We start from the raw sequence: 20,093 nt of genomic DNA on the forward strand, positions 1-20,093 counted from the left end.
GGTTGTTCTGATGCCTACCTCGAGTGATATCCAATTGTGGCATCCCATCTGTGCAACAGGCTTCTGCTTTTGTAAGCGAGACTTCCCATTCCTCCTCTTCCCACCTGCAGCTCCCAACACATCCTCAAATCTGCTCTAGTGGGTTGGAGAACCTGCAGAGCAGATTGGAGGGGGGAGAGGAAGTCCCACTGTGCCCACTGACTATCTCATATTTGGGACGGGGTGATGGAATTAGAGTCATTCCCCTTAATAAATATTGAAATGTGTATTGGCAGGCAGCAACATCCTCTTTAGTAAAAATACAACTGGACTCGCTTTCAGTGCATCCTAATTCTGTCTGTCTCTCTCCTTTATATGATTGCATTTTTAAATGGCCTAGCACAGCCAATGAAAAACAATTGTACTAAATAAATCATATGTGCTACAAAGCAATATATCACAATTAGAAATCCATTATAGTTTAATTAGGCATTCCATTATTAAGTTGATGTATTTGGCTTCCTCCAGGTCTCTGGCTAATCGTGAAACAAATTCTTCTTTGTGGATAAATATTAGTCAGTCATAATTAAAGAGTGTTTATTGCAGCCGAGACTTTTAATTAAATCCCTTTCTGATTAAGATGGCTCCCTGAGTACTGGGTTTATTGAACTTAATAAGATTTGTCCACTTGTGTATTGTGGCATGGCAGAAACTGTTTCAGTGCCAGCAGATTAGCAGCTATAAGATCGTTTCTCCTCCTGTCCACTCATGGATTTAAACACCTGTCATTTTGAAAACTATATATAAGCTGCAGTCTGATCTACCACTTTATATTATAAGGCTAGCAGGCTGTTCACACAGTGATATATATATAAACTATAATGACTGCATAGGAAACTTAATGTTGCCGCATCTTTAACGCTAAGTGGTTTTTAAAAGAGCCCCTCTTCTGCCGATCAGGGAACTGGATGCACGTTGAAACACAAATAGTTTCTCCTTCTGAAACTGGTTTCCTTCAGAGGCACATAGATGAGCTTGTTTCTGTATGATGCTCACCAAGCTCTGCTGGGAATGTTCACTTACTAACACAACTTATTTGAAATAAAAAAATTCCTTCTAGTAGCACCTTAAAGACCAACTAAGTTAGTTCTTGGTATGAGCTTTCGTGTGCATGCACACTTCCTCAGATACACACGAAAGCTCATACCAAGAACTAACTTAGTTGGTCTTTAAGGTGCTACTAGAAGGAATTTTTTTATTTTGACTATGGCAGACCAACACGGCTACCTATCTGTAACAACAACTTATTTGAATAGTTTTAATGAAACAGCAAGAAATTTAGGCAGAGCATTAACTGCTTGAAGGAGCATGGGCCAGATTCCGTCTGATTTGATTTAAATAACTAAGGAAAGAGCTTAAGAGATTGATTAAACTCCAAAATTAGTCATCTTAGATTGGATGACAAGTTAATGCCTTACTATTAGTTGTATTTTCAAATGGTTTTGACAGAAAATGTGTAAGATGTAAGCATTACGAAGCAGAGGAGAACAATCAGTTACACCACTGTTTGCATGGTATGTGAAAAAAGAAACGTTTTAAAATCTGCTAATGGCTTCTTTCCACTAATTGCTCATTAAGCAGTTTGGCAGTTTGTATCATTCCAGTAAAGCCAGTATATGTTATGTCTTGGGAGGGATAAGATTCACAAAATAAAAACAAAAACACTCATAAGGAGCCATTTCATGAGTTATGCAGTCATTTTCAGAGCTTACTTGAACCCGAATCCCCCAAATGACGACTATGTGCTTGAAGGTCATTAGAAAAATTCCAGTGTTCCTAGTTTAAACTTATTGTTAAACTTACCCTTTTTTATCTCCACTGGGACAGCACTATTCTAAAGACCCACAGATCTAATGGAGCTAGTTGCATGGTTCTTTGGATCCTAGCTAATGTTAATAGCCTTGCTGTTCACAGTAAAGCTCTCTGAATTAAAAACTGTCTTGTTATTTTGTTTGCTGCAGCTAATCTGTCATATTAGTGAATATTGTAAATGAATCGGTTCTTAACTTTATAGCTGTTTTCCTAAGTTACCAAGGGCCAGAAGGGTCCTTAATGATGTCTGAGATACAGTTGTGAAGATCCCTGAGCAGCTAAAGAGAACTCTCTAGTGGTTGAGTTGGGGCACTGATGAAAAGTGCAGAAATGAATTTTTGCATGGAGTATCTGGCAGCAACAAAATCTTACCTGCATATCTGGTTGGGGGGTGGTATCTCCCATTTTACTGGGAGATGAGACTTCCAAGTGTGAGTTCTCTTTGAATAAGATTTTGAGGCAGCCTCTAATTACAAATAGCAGATACTTAAGCCTTCTTAAGAGTAGCAAAGGCCACTGGTTTGTCAGGCAATGTTAACTCTTGCTATTACCTACACATTATCTCACTTAAACAAAAAACAAAAACACTTGAACTGTCCATAATTCAGGACATGTTAAATGAGATAATCCACTTTATTGTAAAAAACTAGGAGTATGCACTACCATCAAGATTTGGTTCAGTTCTAGATTTGCTACCTCAGGAAGTAGCCCACTTCATCCCAAAATGTGTTGTGGCCTACCCCATTCAACTTTGGCTCCAGAATCAACTTCATGAATTCCCTTCATGAAAAATGAAGCTCTGCCCCTTCCGCTATTGTGGGGAATCAAAAACAGCCATTGCTCTGAGATAGGTGAAAACCCCACAGGACCTAAGCCAATCTGCCTGCAGGTAAAAATTCCTCCTTGATGCTGAGAACAAATCACCGACCGATGTCCATAGGAACGTTGCAGATAGAGACCTCCTTCATTGAAGAAAGTCACAAAAGTTATAATTATATACAGTGGTACCTTGGTTCTCAAACTTAATCTGTTCTGGGAGTCCGTTCAAAAACCAAGGCGTGGCTTCCGATTGGCTGCAGGGGATTCCTCTACTCAAGCGGAAGCCACATAGGATGTTCGGCTTCCAAAAAACGTTCGCAAACAGGAACACTCTTTTCTGGGTTTGCGGCATTTGAGAGCCGATTTGTTTGGCAATTAAGCCGTTCGGGAACCAAGTTTCCACTGTACAAAGAAGGGCAGGTGGGGAAGTTAGAAGTCCCTGACCCACACAGGAAAGGCTGGCTGCCTCCACTCCACAAGCTGTTGGGGAAGCCAGTTGGGGAACTAGGACGTTCAGCAACGTGAAAACTATTGTCAAATACGTGGCATGCTGGATTTGATTGCAGCAATAGGCCTTCACCCCTGGAATTTAATGGTTCACGCAAGCAGACTAATTTCATGAACAGGGTAATGTTGAGGCACATTCATGGGTTTTTCACACAACAGGAGGGATTTTGTGTGAGGTAGTGACTCTGTTGTTACGCTGATCATATGAACAAAGGGTTTTGTTCTTTTTAGAGGAGGTGCAGGACATGGGCCTATTGTCAGAACTCATTTTCTAAATCTTAGAACAGGGCTATTTCAGTCTGAGTGCCACATTTCCTTCTGGTCAGAGGCGCCGAGTTGGGTGGGGGGGTGCATGTGTGTGTGTGTGACGTAACTGTTTCAGACACTGTGTGGCCAGGGGCAACCTCCAGCCAGGCCGCTCCAAGCCACACTGCCTCCTGGGGTGTCCTCCTGCCAGGCTGTGCAGTGACGTTCTGCTAGACTGTGCCAGTCCTCACTGCATCTTCCAGTGCTGCGCGGCCTGAGGCAACCTCCAGCCAGGCCGTGTGGCATCTCCCAAGGCGGGATTGTGGGAGAAACTTAAGAGGAAGGGAGAGGATGGGCTCAGCCTGTTCCACCCCCTCAAGATTGGTGGGCTTTGGCCCCGTCCCAACAGACTTTGTGGGAACTGGCACCTATGCTTCTGGTCAACCTTTCAGGGGTTGTATGCCAGGGGTAGACAGGGGCAGAGGCAAAAGTAGGCAGAGCACCACATGTAAATTTTACCCTTCTACAGCAGGCTAGTTTCTGCACACACTCGTAGACATTTCTCTATCCTCCACTCACGACAAGCAGGCAAGAGGCAGCAGAGTTTAAGGACACATTCCAGCTTTGCAAAAACACTTGAGATGTGAAGGAGAGCGAACGAGAAGAGGAGTTAATTGGGGTGAGTGTGGAAGGTTGGATAAAGAGACCTCAGTCCTGAGCTTCCCTGCCTCAGACGCAGGCAAGGTATCATGATTTAATATCCAAAATCAGTTTAAATGTTTCTACCTTATAATAATATGTGCATTCAGGGACAGCAGCACATATCCAAGTTGTCCACGTGGCATGGATTTACGCATTCGCTTCAATGCCAGTAAGTGTTTCGCACAGTCCATTGTACACTGAAGTGAAGGGGGGCATTGTTGCTTATGTAGGCCATGCATGTGGACTGAAGCTGCCAAAGAGCTCTAACTTTGACCATGCACCATTTATTTTACATCCCATAACTGTGTTAACAGCGATGGCTGTGAGAACTTGTCTACATAGATTCAAAATTATGTGGTCCTGAGAAGGGAACAAGTTTGCATAATTGGGAGAAATGTGCAGTTGTGAAGCCTGTAAACTGAGTTAGATAAACAGAGTCCGTGAGTCAGTTCTGCCTGGTCATCCTGAAGAGGCTGAAAATAACTTGTTTTTCCACCCTTTTGACCTTCTCCTATCCCATCACTTTTTGTATGTTGTCTGTGCTTTATTTATAGCTCATTCGCTTTGTAATTCATAGAATAGCACTTCAGAAGCTGCAGGAGAAAGAGAAGCATTGCTATGAAGGCTAAAATGCAGCTGCCAGGTTGGCACTAGGATGAATGCAGTCCCTGAGTTAGAATATTACACATCACAACAGCTGATTTTGTCCTGTTGCCCATATCCTTTATGTGCCCAGCCGTTGCTCTTCAGTGAATCCTTTCTCAGCACACAAAAGTCAGCCTTCAAAGGACAGTTGTATTGGGGGGGGGCAGTTGACATTGTTTGAACTTTGGAGCAAATGAAGGGCTTTTCTGCACAAAGAATGCCTCAAATGCATGTTATCCTGGACACAAGAAGCTTGAAAGCCCTTATCTCGTATCTCATAAGAGAGGAAGAAGAATAACTATGCAGTGGTCCACTTCCTTTTCTAACAATGTAGGTAGTGTCGGCACTGGAAAGGAGAAGTGCACAGACTCTCAAGAACTTTAAACACAAATAAACGCCTAAAGTGCAGGGGTGGGGAACTGATTGACCCCTAGATGTTGTTACCCTCCATGTCAACCAGCATGGCACATGCAGCAACACCGGGAGGGCCACAGGTTCCCCATCCCTGCCTTAAAGGGTGGGACAGAAAAAATGAGTTTTAAAAAAGGTTGCACTCCTAAGTGGGAATAATTACTTACTTGGCACAATAATACAAGCAGTAGGAATTTACTGCTGACTAAACTTGCATACGATTGGGGTGCATTAAAAAAAAAGACAACCATTAGCAATCTGGCCAGGGTTACAAATTTTCAGGACATAGGTGGCAGATCTCTTGTCATGTAAAGAAAGCTTGGGAGATAATAAGGGTCCTGTTGAACTCTGCTAATATCTGGGTAAAGTTGCTTCTTGTTGCAAAGGCAGGAGTGCACAATGACATTCTTAGGCGCGCATTTAGGATTCTTTCCTTGCCTCGCAGTTGGCCTTTGGCAGAGGTTTCATCAGCTTTTGGCAGTTAGATTTTGTTCTGGCAAGATGCCAGGAGTACAGTGCAACCTCATTCGTCTGTACGGCCTGCAAGACACCCAAACCCTTTTGATAAACATGCAATTGAGAAGGCAAAAGTACTATTTATTTTCCATGCAGATTCATTTACATAGCTTGCCAGAAGGGACACATCACAGCTTTCGATAGCTAGACTTTCCTGACAACCAGAGTGTTTACCCTGTATAATGTTCAGTAGCATCACTATGGTATCGTTAAAGCCGGATTGAATGATTGGGTGTTTTAATTCTGCAAATTGTGTCTTTGCTCTATGGACAGGCGTATATCGTAGCCTGAAGAGGGGATGGGAGTGAGCTAGATGCTTAAGGCTTGGTTTCACCCAGTTTTCTTTAAACCTACATTCTCATAGAGCTGGAGGGGACCACGAGGATCATCTAGTCCAACTCCCTGCAATGCAGGAATCTTTTCCCCAACATGGGTCTCGAACCCGTTACCCTGAGATTAAGTCTCATTCTCTACCAACTGAGCTATCAGGTTGCTGTGTAATGTTATTGATGTTATTACTGAAATGCTGTTTGAAGTATATGCCCCCTTTACTGATTTTGTTTTCCCAAAAAACTACAGGTTGTGGCTTCTGCTTGCATTGTTCACCAACCCCATCTACCCCCTTCACCCCCACCCCATTGCCAATCCCCCCTCTCTTTACAACTCACCCCCAAACCCCTCCTCCTCATCTCCTCGCATCTCACCTTTTCCCCTTTCCATCTCGCTCACAATTCACCCACCCCTCCCCCATCAGATTGCCCAACCCCTTCCTCATAGGTCACACACACACACCCAAAAAAGTCCTGCATCACGACTCCCACATATTGCCACCCGCTGGACCCCCCACCAGCTGTGCTTTGCACTCTCCTCAAGTGTTTTGGCCTGTCTTGAATGCATCCTTCAAGTGTTATATCTCTTGCTTTCATGGATCGAGAGATGAAGGGCAGGAGAAGGGGTGGAAATCTCCAACTTCCGCGCATCTAGAATGTACCCAAGTATACAAAAGAAAGTCATATCCATTGCTCTGCCCAAACTGGCCTGTGGCTTCTGGGAAGTTTTCCAACTGTAGCCCTTGGGCTGACAAACTCACCTGATTTAGGCAAAGAGAACAGCCAGCTTGGTGATCCATTTGGATGGCATATGCTGCCCTGGATTCCACCTCAATAAGCCGGTTGCAATGTAATTTTGACCATTCCAAGTCTTAACTTCTGCTTCCCAAGATCTTTGCAGGCAAACCTACATTCCATACTACATTGTTTGGATTTTTTCACCCACTGGCTTTTTTTTTAGCCACCTCACAAGATTAATGCGTTATTTTCATAAACCAAGTAAAGAAAAGCTTTCAGATACATCTTAAGAGCTTGATATGTGCCAAGGATGAATAATTTCCCGTGATAGTAAGATAGAAATTTAACCAATGAAGTTAAATTTGTGTAAATTCAAGCTAGATGCTTTTAATAAAAGGAGAATTTCAAAAATCCAATGCGATAAAAGTGACTTTTCGTTTGCTTTTGAAAATGCATTTAACTGAAGAGAGTGATTTATTAGGGAAGCTTTTACTTTGGTCACAAGCTTAGTTAGAGTTTTGGGAGTTGCCTTTTGCTGGCCTCAGACATAATGCCTAAAAACAATTAGCTTTGCATTGTAATTATTGAGAGAAAGATGTGACGTCTATAGATCCTGAAATATGAGCGACTTTAAGTGGAATGCAAATAGGTCAAAAGAAATATTAATAGAAAGGAGCCAGACAATAATGCTTTCTGGATTGTCTTTTGCTTAGTAACTTCTAAGTAGCTGGAGCCAGTGCCCATTTTAGTGCTTTATCTTTATTAGGAATTGTTATGCATGAGTTCCTATTAGTTTGCCAGCAGTGGAATACTGATGCTTCTGTTTTCTGAGCTGCTCTGTTCTTAGAAGTGTGCTAACCCCAGATACAAAGAGCATTCTTCTGCTTAGTACATTCATTTGGAGGGTAGATTCATTCTATTAAATTATTAAGACTCCATTAGTCAAGATTATGTTAGAACAGGCAAGATTTTTCACTTCGTTTTTGTAAAATTTTGACTAACTTTTTACAAATAAAGAAATTGTTTAGACAGATGATTTGAATGATGCATTAAGTCCCAAGCTGGATAAACAGTGGTCCAAGGAAAGAAGGCATCAGTGAAATTCAGGTTACCAACCAATGTAGGGTTATATATGAAATCCCTGTTATTAATAGATTGTGGGAGATATTGTGCTAAAGAGATTGTGCTTTTTATGCTATAGGACATTTCGCTAAAGAAGAGATTATACATTTTATTCTTTACCTTATTACACATACTTAAATAATGACATTATTTGGATTGCCCCTACTATAGTGTGGGAAATTCATCAAGTAATAATAGCAGTAGGTACAATGGAGTTCATAATCTGGTTATACTAGGAAGGAAGGAAGGAAGGAAGGAAGGAAGGAAGGAAGGAAGGAAGGAAGGAATTTTCAATGTACTATAGTAGTAGAGAAAGTACAAAGCAAATATTCTGGAAATCAAATATATTGGTGAAATCGTATGCATGTTTACTCAGAAGGATTCAGTGGGACTTCGTATGAGGTAGATGTATAAACCAATGTGGCCTTAAAGAGTTGCACTGAAGACAAGCTAGTATGATCTGTTCTGCAGGAGTTTTAGATTGTGCATTCTGTATCCTTAACAAGTAGATCTTGTTTAACAAGATTGAATGTTCTGGATCTGTAGGGGAATGTGGACAGGGCTTTTTTTCAGCTGGAACTTGCTGGAACTCAGTTCCAGTGCCTCTCAGGTGGGCACCATTGCCTTTATAAGAGAACAAGTGAGGCGTTTGTGGTGAATTCCAGCACCTCTTCTTTTCTAGAAAAACAGCACTTAATATGGATCACAAAGAGCCTTTCTTGTGAGACAGATCTTAGGACGTTTCAGACATACTTGAAAACTGTTTTCGTTCTCACCCGAGGCATTGTTACAGCTACTGCTGCTAAGGCTCATTTACATTTTCTTAGTTTTCAAATGAAGGCTTACCATGCTTTGAAAATTCATGCAGGCTGTTGCAGGAGAGGGCACAGCCCCACTTGTTGGGACAAGAAAGTATGCAGGTGTATGCTATTCATGTTGGATGGAGGGCCAATCATTCATTCCAGATGCTCTCATAAGTGACATCCAAAGCACATGAAGCTTGACAATTCAGTTGTAATTTCTGTTCCTTGCATTGACCTCAGTGAAACTCAACAGTGGTTTTCCTGCAGTTTTCAAAGTGTAGTAAAAGTCACGCAGAACCACAAGGTGATTTTAGCAGCATAGATCTCCATGTCTAAAGGCTAGCGTATTTCTTCAGATGTACCGTCAGGAGGCTCTTTGAAAGCTGCCTGCCATACTTGAGGAGTATAGATTTCAGCTTGTAGCAGAGTGGTAGCACCAGAAAAATATGTGAAGTGCACAGAAGGAGCACTGTATGTTTTGGAGAAAAATGGGAAGGGACCTTACTCACATTTTAGATTTCTGAAAGAGATTCACTTTAACACTTCCATCCTTGACATTTTCTCTATAAGTATTTTCAATGGATTTTTGATGAAATGTCAAGTAACTTTGCTCAAAGTTGAAGCTTTACTTTAATTTATACTTTATAATTTGTGTGTGAAAACTTGCTTTCCTTCAACTAACCACAGGGATTTCCAGTGACAGAAGGAGCCTATGACATGGGGGACCAGTGTGACACCCGCTAGATGTTTTTGACTAGAGCTCCAATCATCCCTGACCATTGGCAATGATGGCTGGGGCTGATGGGAATGATAATCCAAAACATCTGGAAGACACCACATTGGCTGCTTCCGGGCCATAACATCTGACAGAATGTGGAAATAAAATCCTATGCTAAGAGTGGCTGTGCCGGCACATAAATTTTTAGAACCGGGTCATAGCAAAGGTACGCAGTCACAATACTACAAAGCATATACTCCCATTAGCATTGCAACAGTGTTGTGATGACATGGGAGAGGTATGCCGATGGAAATATTTGACAAAAATGCCAAAGAGCAGAATTTTGAAAGCAAAGAGAGAGAGATTTTATACCCAGCTATGCAACATGTTGCCCATTTCCAGTATGTGTACAACTATAACAACAACAAAAGCCCTCCTGAAGTAGCCGGCCTGTATTTCCAGACAACCATTGTTTTAAATCTCTAATGCACTCAGCTCTACCCCAGCCAGCAGACTGAAGTTTTAAAAGGAAATGCAAAATAAATTAGTGTGCTGGCACAGCTTATCTTAAACGTCATATCCAGTGAGTGTGGCACCCACATCGAATTAGGCAAGCTGACTTTAGATTTCATAAAAATAATGTTGTATTATTGCTATTTATTATTTATTTAACTTACTCCTCTTTTTGAATGAAAAGTAACTCAAAGCCACTTTTAAAAAATCTGGGACACTGTTAGGCAAAAAAGTAGTGCGCTGTGTTAGAGCTGGCATTGGTGCACGTACACAGAATGTGAATAATACTGTAGACCACTTTCCATCTTAAAAGGAAGCCGCAATAGAATATACCTAGATGACTTGGCTTGCGGTCCTAACAATGCCTACTCCAAAGTAAGTTCTATTGAATTCAGTGGGACTTACTCCTTGATAAGTGGGGTGAAAATTGCAGACTTCGCTTCGGTTGAATTTTTGGAATGAAATAGATAAGATTTTCAAAAGTTCTTTCGATTCAAGAAGAGAACACAAATGGCAAAACATAATCTTAAAGGTTTGTGGCCTATTTTCCTGGACCGGGAAGACAGAAAATGACATTTTATAATGGATCTCTTAGATTTTTAGGTGATTCTGGTTTCAGTTGTTCACAGTATCTAATCAGTGCTCAGTTCCGTGAATACTGACTAGCTGTATTCATAGTCTTTATCTATTTCCCCCTAGGCAACAACCTTGATGCTATCCATGACATAACAGTGGCATATCCTCAAAACATTCCTCAAACCGAGAAGCATCTTCTGTATGGAAACTTCCCAAAGGAGATTCATTTTCACGTCCAGAGATATCCAGTACAGTCTCTGCCAACCTCTCGGGAAGAACTGCAACTCTGGTGTCAGAAGCGCTGGGAAGAAAAGGAAGAAAGGCTTCGTTTGTTTTATGAAGGCAAAAAATACTTTGATGCAACCGGAAGAAGCAAAATTCCACCCTGTAAATCTGAGTTCAGGGTCATGGTTGTTAAGTGCATTTCACTCTTTTACTGGACATCTTTCACACTGGCTATGTTTGTGCTGCTATACTTGTACAGCTTTGTGCGGTGGTATTTTGTGATTCTTGTTGTCATTTTTGTTATGCAACAAAAAGCATTTGGTGGGCTTGAATTGCTGGAACTTGCATGTCATCGGTTTTTTAGTAAAAAATTACGCAACTCAGAAAGAGACTAAATTTGGTGTATGTTGTGGGGAGGGGGGTTAGGTTTGTGGACATTTTTCAAATGTGCCACAGGGTTTGCAAAAATGGGAGGATATTTTGCATGAGAATCATTGGTCTGTCTTAATGCTGTGGTTGATTAATACACTGTGCACTTATATTGTAAAAGGAGAAAGAACAGTCATGTGAATTTTTAATTTTTGAATGTATTTTCAGAGTTTCTCTCTTTGGCAGCTAGCATATACAATGTCTCTGTAAAATAATTTGCCAACCAATCACATTTTATAGCTCTTGAGCCTTTCGGGAGCTATAAATAGCTGGGCAAATTGTCGTGCTAAAAGCAGTGGCCTGTGATCCCTACATGGCCTTGCCATAAATAAATTGTGAAATTGGAAAGTCCCCACTCATTACATGGTCCATATTGGCCTTTCTTTAGTTCTTTCCCCCTTTTCCTTTCTGTGAGAGAATCATCATTAGTATCAGCAAATTTTCTGACCTGCAGAATGAGAAAACAAAAGATGTTAATTTGGGTCTATTTTATTATACTCCATTTTTATATGCCTGTTCTGTCTGTTGATTAAACTGGTACAACTTGTACACCTCAGTTTTTAAACAAGCTTTGAAACAAGTTTTGAACATGTATTTTGAAACAAGTTTCAGTGAAAATCAGTTGTGTTGATCTTGAGGTAAATATTATGGCAAAGGATTTTCATGAAGTTTCAACAAATATTTTGTCAGCAACCCACCTAAGGCTGGCTGTATTGAAGTTCTGTGAATGGTTTGTAATATTTTAAGGTAGTAGGCAATCTCATGTTTGAAACTGGATTGGCCTACAACATAAACACGTACCGAACCATCCACAAGATAGGAAACAAGGAGCCAGCACATAACACGATTGTTCAACACCAACAAAGCATCTTTATGCCCACACAATTAGAAGAACCAGTTAAATTTTTTATTTTTTTAAAAAATCTCCCATTTGGATTGTGATGAAACATGAGAAAAGTTAAGAGTTTTTGTTGTTTGCTTGTTTGCTTTAATAATGTGTTTTTAGATCACAAATGGCACATGTAGATATGCTCACCTCACAAAGATTCACATGATAGGTGTCATCACTGGATCACCCCTCATTTCCTATCCAGGTGCTGAGAGTATAAAGAGAATGGACATTGGCTTTGCAATTAAGGAAATCATACAGATGTACAGGACTTGAATGTTTGAAAAACATGATGGGTTTTCACACTGTATTAGAAGCATGAGTTTCAGCATTGCTGTGAAGAATTTCACCTTGATTATGTGAGAGAAAATATTTTTATTTTTTGTTTCGCTGCTTAGTTCTACTGGTCAACATTTGGAAGCCCCAGCCAGTAGGAACACCTTTACCTGCTAAGGTTAAAGTGGCATCCTATAGATGGCAAGTGAAGTTGAGGCATCATGTCCACAGTCACTCCACCCACCCCAGTGTAACTCCCCTACAGCAAAGAAACAGGTGGCTGAAAAATGACTCCTAGAATGCCAAACAGGACTCTCACAGTGCCACCTACCCTTTGCTCCAGAAAGTCCTTTGCACAGGACCACTTCCCAGTAAAAGGGGATGCCTGAACAACTAGTGAGTCAGCGAGCTAAAACAAACAAACACCAAGAGCCACCTATCCACCAGGGAGACTGATAAATCTTGTGTTTGCTGCCTGCCAGACAAAATCAGGTTGTCAAGCCCCTGGCAGGCCGCAACATGTGGCTGGTTGGACCTTCTGTGGTCTTGGAAGGTCACCATTCTCAGTGTCTCAGACACTCTGGTTTATATGCTTCTTTCATGAAGTGCTTCCTGTTTTTAGAGCACCTGTTACCTTTGCTTTTGACATAAAAATAAATGGGGGAGCCGCTGTCATGCAAACTACCAGAGTGGGGAGAGCTTTCTAGGAAGAAGAAACCGATCTCTAGGAGGGGACCTGTGACCCTCCAGATATTGTTGGACTACAAATCCCTATATCCCTAACTGCTGCCTGTGATGACTGGGAATTGTAGGCCTGGCTACATGTTGGCTGCCCCTTCTCTATTCACTCTCTTGGCCACTCTGGAAATAACCCCACACTTGCTAAGAAGCAAATTCCCTACTCTCTCTAGTGACTTGAGACTACATATATTCCTTGAAATGTCCTAGCTTAGTTATACGTCATCTCTGTTGACTAAGCACTTTCCCCCCAGCACTTTTTCATAGAATTACAGTGAACTCTTTTTACGGACTGTATTTGTCATCAATTGGTTATAGCTGACAAAGTTCCCTTCCCTGCACTGAATATAATTAGTAAGACGGAGCCATAAGCCAACACTTAAGGTATTTATTGTTGATCTCATTAAGTGTCATGTCTGCTTCCATGTCTTCGTTCAAACCTTGTTGCTTCTGCAATGCATTTTTATAGGTTCATTTTATAAATAAATTGTATTAAGAGACAACTGGGGTACAAAAGGTCTCCAGACTAGCCTTAGTTTTCAGGTTTTACCAAACTGTTAGAATGTTTTAGCCACAAACGAACAAACCTATTCTACAGCAACAATAAAAGAATTTCAAATGCACATTGGTGTTATTGTATTCCTTGGTATAATATCCCTTTTTCATAAAATGAAGACATTGCTTCTTTCTGCAGCCTTTTACTGAGAGATTGATTTACTATTAAGGCATCCAATCTCAAAGGTTCAAAGAGGTTGTGATATTGCATTGTAGCAGAATAATAACAGCAAACCAATTCAAATAGGGTGAGAACATGGCATGAGAAAAGCCTGCCAGATCAGGCCTGTAGCTCAGCTAATCCAACCTCCTCTTCTCCCAGAAGCCAACCAGATACCTATGGGAAGCCAACAAGCGGGACCTGAGCACAACAGTACTGTCTCCTCCTGTCGTTTCTGGTATTCAGAAGCATAGCACCTCCAGCTGTGCAGGGAGAACATATCCATTGGGGTTCATCAACCCATCAACAGCCTTATCCTCCATCAATTTGTCTAAGCATCTTTTAAAGCCAGACAATTTGGTGGCCATTGCTTTCCCTTGTGGGAATTAATTCCATAGTTTTAACTACGTGCTGTGTGAAGGAGTAATTTGTTTTGTCTAGCCTGTATTTCCAACATGGAACAACACTGGATGTCTCTGAGTTCTGGTCTAATGAGAGAGGGAGGAAAACCTCCCCCTAACTACTTTCTCCATACCATGCTCTTGCCAAAATCATTCTTGGGTCGGCATACAGTCATACCTCGGGTTACAGACGCTTCAGGTTGCGTTTTTTGGGGGGGGTTACAGACCCATCAAAACCCAGAAGTACCGGAACAGGTTACTTCTGGGTTTCAGGGGTCAAGCATGCGCAGAAGCGCTAACTCGCACTTTGCGCTGAATCGCAATCCCCGCATGCGCAGATACGCCACTGCGGGTTGCGAGCGTGCACCCCACACGGATTATGTTCGCAACCCAAGCATCCACTGTTCTCTAGGACTATTCAGGCATTATCAGGCTTACAAAAAAATATGTTTAAAATGAATATTTTGAGAGCATTTCAGCAGTTCAAAAGAAAGGTTTAGAAATGTATTTTTCTGTTGACAGTTTAAATCACAGATTAATACAGAAACAAGATGGATGAATATATGAAAAAGTGACACAGACTGCAAATGGACTGATTTGCACAATTGCTCTGTAAAATGGGTGATTACCCAACTGCAGTCGTCAAAATTACTGTGTGTCTCCTATTTGCTTCTTCAGTGTTCACAACAGACCCAGAGGCCTTTTAAGCTGGAGAAGACTCTAAACAAGTTTTCTGTTAAACGACACAACATTATCAGCCAACATTTCCCGTGCTATTCAGTTCCAATGTTTGATCTTTGATGCAGTCCGAGTGTAGTTTTTCTTCTTTGGATGACCATGCTGAGGCAAGGTGGTGGGCACCATGAGCCGGTAAATACACAACTTTGCTAGGCAGTGGCAGGGATGCAGCTCATTCCCTTCATTCCTGAGGCTTAAAAATGCAACCTGTGTCCCCCCCCCTTCAGTATAATGGAGACAAAGTGGTATTACAATTTGTGTTTTGTGTTAGGTGTGAAATCATCATAAGCCATAAGTAATTTATGTCTTTTTCCTTGTAGATTTTTCACTACCCGTTTCCCCAGTTCCACTTTCCAACAGAAGTGGAAATAACCGCACAAGTGCCAGTGCTGGCATAGTTTCACCTTTGTTCTGGGGGCATGTCTAGGAAATGAGGGGGACTTTAGATCTGGCAGATCCAAAGGCTTCCCTTGGATGAAACGGGGCTGCATTTAGAACACAAGAGTCCAGCCTGGAACAGGCCGCCTCTCCTGGTACGCCCCACGGAGGACACGGTCAGAGAGACGAAACTGCCCCAGAAGGAGCTTCAGCTAGGGAAAGCTGTGTGTATGGGGAGCTGTGAGGTTCCCCTAACTGTGTCCCTATATTACATTTAAGCTCAGTCAATCAGCTTATAGAATTCATGGTCTGGTTCCAGACTTAAGCTCTCTCAATGATGCACAGGGCAGTAAGATTACTTGGAACCTGGAGTTCTTCCAGGGACAACTGAAATTACTGAGTCATTAATTAGGTAAATGTGACAGGAAGTCACGAAAAGACTAAGATACTGAAACAATTTAAAACAACAACAAGAAGGAGAAGGTGACGCATCGTTTTTCACTTGTGACGTAAGTACTTTGTACGCGTGCCCAACACAAATAGGAGGTTGCTCACCGGACTGGGTAAGAAGCGAAATCAAAACACATCTATATTTATCAAGGTTGCATAACACGTGGATCTAAGGTCAATTCAGGAACTGCTAGTGTCATAGGTGGAGTCAGCAAAGCTGATGGCCTAAAAATGAGCATATATTTAGCTGACAGGCTGTCACAGGGTTGTCTGTGTGAGAAAAATGGGTCCTTTAATAACCACAATGCTCTGCTTTCTTCAGGCCCCTCCAGATGTCCTGTTCATTGAGCCGTCATCATGATTTGCTTATTCAGAGTTTAGGTCTTTCTTAGCATTTGTTCTGACTTATGGCATAGTCATATGAGCAAAATATCCCCCTTCCTTTGCCACTGGGGCTTCTAAGCTCTTGGCCACTCTACCCCTCACAAGATCCCATGGGGCAATATTGCTTCCTGAGGGCTCTTGTGAGGATAGAATGACCAGCCTCATATAGCCAACATGCTTAAGTCTAATTAATGTATGAAGGGGTTAAGACCATAGAGTAAGCTGTCCTGCCAGGCTTAACTCGCCTTGGGAGGGTCTAGGTGATCAAGACTTTGTTTCCTTTCAGTCTACCTGAGAAGCTCAGCATGTGAGGAGATCTGAGCTGGCTGCTGTGTCTGAGACCACACGGTTCTGACAAGCCACTTTTGAGCTGCTATATCATTAATTTAGGAACATTCAGTACCCTAGCAGTGATGGGGACTGGTGTTGACTCACCTCCTATTGTAAGAAACGATCACTGAAAACACACATGAAGTGCTTTGGCCACTTAGGAAAAAGCACAAGAGAAATGCTAAGGGTGGCTATTATCAGATCCTTAGCTGGGCTTTCTCTTTACCTTTCATGTCATATAAAAATGTCATGTTAATATGCGGTGATTCAATAGTTGCTCAGACCAGACATAAAGCAAATGCAAGGAGCCATGTTTGTCAGGCAAACATCAAAGATGTACCGTATTTTTCGTTCTACAACACGCACCCGACCATAACACGCACATAGTTTTTAGAGGAGGAAAACAAGAACAAAAAAATTCTAAACGAAACAGTGGATGTATGATTTTCGTGGTTCATGCTGTGGCCACAGACATGTGATCTGACAGTGAGTTTGGAGTAGCCCAATGCAAAAATCCTGAGGATCCATGTGGATCCGTGCTTTGTAACCACGTTTTAAGTGGGGAGGGAAGGGAAAGCACTCAAGGGACAAGGAGAGGGATGCTGCTAATAGTGCAGAAGAGGGGTTTAAGGGGAGAAGAAGCATGCATGGGGTGGGTGGAGAAGGATGCTGCTAATAATGAAGAAGAGGGGTATAAGGGGAGAAGGCTCCTCTCCTCTCCCACTTTGCTCCTTTAAAGCAAGCAGGCTCTCTGTCCCTCTCTCCTCCCCACTCAGCAGCTCTTCTCCCTCTTTGCTGTTTCAAAGCGAGTCATGGAGGAGGGAAGGAAGGGGAACCATGGATCCTCTGCTCACGACTGCAGTAGATCCCACCCCACCCCCACCACCCGTAGGCATTCCCTCCATAACACGCACAGACATTTCCCCTTACTTTCTAGGAGGAAAAAAGTGAGTGTTATGGTGCAAAAAATACGGTATATTATTCAATGCATATGGTGCTCTTTGTCACTGTTTTTTGTTTTTATTGGCCTGTTCTTAATTTTATTGACTTACTGCCCTTGAGACACCTTGTAAAAGTTTACCATAAATGTATTTATGGGGTATGAATACATTAAATAAAATAAATATGTGGCTAATGTATTCTTGCTTACTTTGGCTTTTAAAAATACAACCCGTATCCTTGAACAGTGATATATATTAGGATTATTGTGTGGGTGAGGAGTGGGCACTACAACAGGGTATTGCCTGAATTACAAAGAGCATCAGGGTGATTGGGGAAGGGTTTCACGTTTCCAAATATTGCATCAAATTTTTGCACAAAAAGAAAAGGTAATAGACTTCCCTTTTTGTTGTTGCTTTAAAAAAATAAAAGTTTAAAGTTGTGTTGCCTGTAACCTCCTGTATGCACCTATCCAAAGTTGGGGAAAATATTTTAAGGGTTTCCAAAAGTAATTACAAATTGGACCTCATTTGCAGCCCGTGAGGTGGGGTGGAGCCACAATGCCACCAACCCATCCCCCACAATAATGAATCTTACCTAGATGGGGCTGTGGTGAGGTAGGGCAGTGGTGGGAGTCAGGACATTGGTGGAACCAATCTAGCACTACCTCTACTGCCATTGAACAACCCTGATGTCCTCTAGATAAGTTGACGGAGGCTAATCATGGTTGTAGTCCAAAACATCTGGAGGGTGGTGGTGTTGTTTAGTCATTTAGTCATGTCTGACTCTTCGTGACCCCATGGACCAGAGCACGCCAGGCACTCCTGTCTTCATTTGGAGGGTACCAGGTTTTAAAAGGCTGCTGTGGTCATTAAACTAAACTGACTACCCCGTGAATTATGAGGAAGGGCCATAGCTCAGTGGTAGAGGATCTGCTTTGCACGAAGAAGGCTCTAGGTTCAATCTCTAGGTAGGGCTGGGAGAGAGCCCTGTCTGAAATTATGGGGAGCAGCTGAGAGTCAGTATAGCAGACTAAGACAGCTTCCTAGCTTCCTGCTACCATGCCAAGCCTGACCTTAGCCAGTTTTTGGCACTATGGGCAAAACATTAAATTGACAAGGGCCCATCCTACCAAAACTTGTGAACATTTCCTGAGCAACCATTTAGAAATACAATGGACCGATTCAACACTTACAAAACAAGAGGTGTCTTGCTCTGCCCCTTCGACACCCAGAAAAGCCGCCCCGCACCCCCGTGCTCAAATTCTATACTAGACCTGTATCACAAGTTTCTTAATGGGAAAGACGGCACTTTCTACTTCCTCCATTTTAGCCCTCACTCCTCCCCATAGGGTGCTGGTTAATGACTCAGATACTGGCAAACCATATGGAAAGCTACCGCATAGTAAAACACAAAAAATGTATATGACCAGAAGACAGATCAGAGTAATCCGTGTACTTCAGAAATTAATTTTTATAATAACTTTTATTTTTAAAAATGCTACCTCCAAATAAATAAAAAGAGGGAATGACGCATTGTGCAACCTAGTAACGTCTACCGAAAGCCACTGACATTTCAAATGTGTTCATACTAGGAGTTAAGAGCCCTGAAGGATTTCTCCTATGAAACGTCCCCACGTTAGGGGGGAAAAAGAACCTTCAAAATGCGTAGCAGATCCGCATGACCCTCTCTTGGTAATTCCTACAGCCATCTCAACTCAAGAGCCACTTCACTAAATTCAACATCATTTCAGTCCCAAGGGATTAGCTATGAATATATCTCGGTGTGTGTAGTTATTCAAAGACATTTAGACTGGCTTATATCAAGTTCAACATGGCACTAGTAATTTAAACCATCTTGACGACTCACTGCTTGAAGCCTGTTTTGAGAGACAGTGAAGAGGGCCAACACTATATGGCTGTGGCATTTCAATGCCGTTCTCGGCCTTCAGTTATTCCCCTCCACTTCATGGTGTTTTCTGAAGTGGGTTGGGGTGTTTTAGTTTAGAGAACAGGTGAGTGAGAGTGACACGATAGAAGTTTATAAAAATTATGCATGGCATAGAGGAAGTGGGTAGAGAAAAGTTTTTGTCCCTGTCTCATATCATTAGAATGAATGAATGAAACTTTATTTGCGTCGGCCATTGGCCATAGCAATAAAACAACAATACGATATACAAAGAATAGAAATAAAAAGTCAATTATATAAAATACATTTTAGGGTTTTGAATCAATAGTCAAATAGTGGGTCTTATTCTGATTGCCCCAGTTAAAAACCTTGCAACCTTAATAACACTGGAGCTCAGGCCCTTGCAACCTTAATAACACTGGAGCTTAGGCCCAGGGGGTGTGCAAAAATCATACCTCTTCACTCTGGCTCTGAGCGGCTAAGAGCCCACCTGCCTGTCCGTGTCATCCCCAGGCCACTCCTCTGTGTCAGGGACTGGACTGAGGGGGACCAGACTGAAACTTCCAGAGAAGAGGAAGGCAGTATTGAATTACAGCAGTGGTTTGAGGAAGGTCACAGCTCAGAGACAGGCAAACAGAAGATGTGGAAGGTGCTGGGAGAAGAGAAGAGAGAGACAGACAGAGCAGCCAGCTGAGATGTTATCACCGAAGAGCATTTCTGACCCCCCCTTCTCCCAGAACCTGTCGTGCATTGAAAGTGGAAGAGCAGAGGACTCAGAGACAATTAGCCCCTGGCAG

At 42.1% G+C, this 20,093-nt stretch overlaps 1 protein-coding gene across 2 annotated transcripts in view; it reads left to right on the forward strand.

Moving 5' to 3' along the window:
* LCLAT1 (lysocardiolipin acyltransferase 1) overlaps positions 1 to 13,676 on the forward strand; it is an 81,950-nt gene extending 68,274 nt beyond the window's left edge. For both annotated transcript variants that reach the window (XM_083496144.1, XM_083496145.1), the window contains one exon: positions 10,620 to 13,676. In XM_083496144.1, coding sequence (XP_083352270.1) covers positions 10,620 to 11,116 — 497 coding nt within the window. In that variant the 3' untranslated portion in view covers positions 11,117 to 13,676. The remainder of the gene's footprint in view (positions 1 to 10,619) is intronic.
* The last annotated feature ends 6,417 nt before the right edge of the window (positions 13,677 to 20,093 follow it).

The sequence above is a fragment of the Podarcis liolepis genome (genome assembly GCF_965112155.1).
Source record: "Podarcis liolepis genome assembly, chromosome: 3".
Classification (NCBI taxonomy): domain Eukaryota; kingdom Metazoa; phylum Chordata; class Lepidosauria; order Squamata; family Lacertidae; genus Podarcis; species Podarcis liolepis.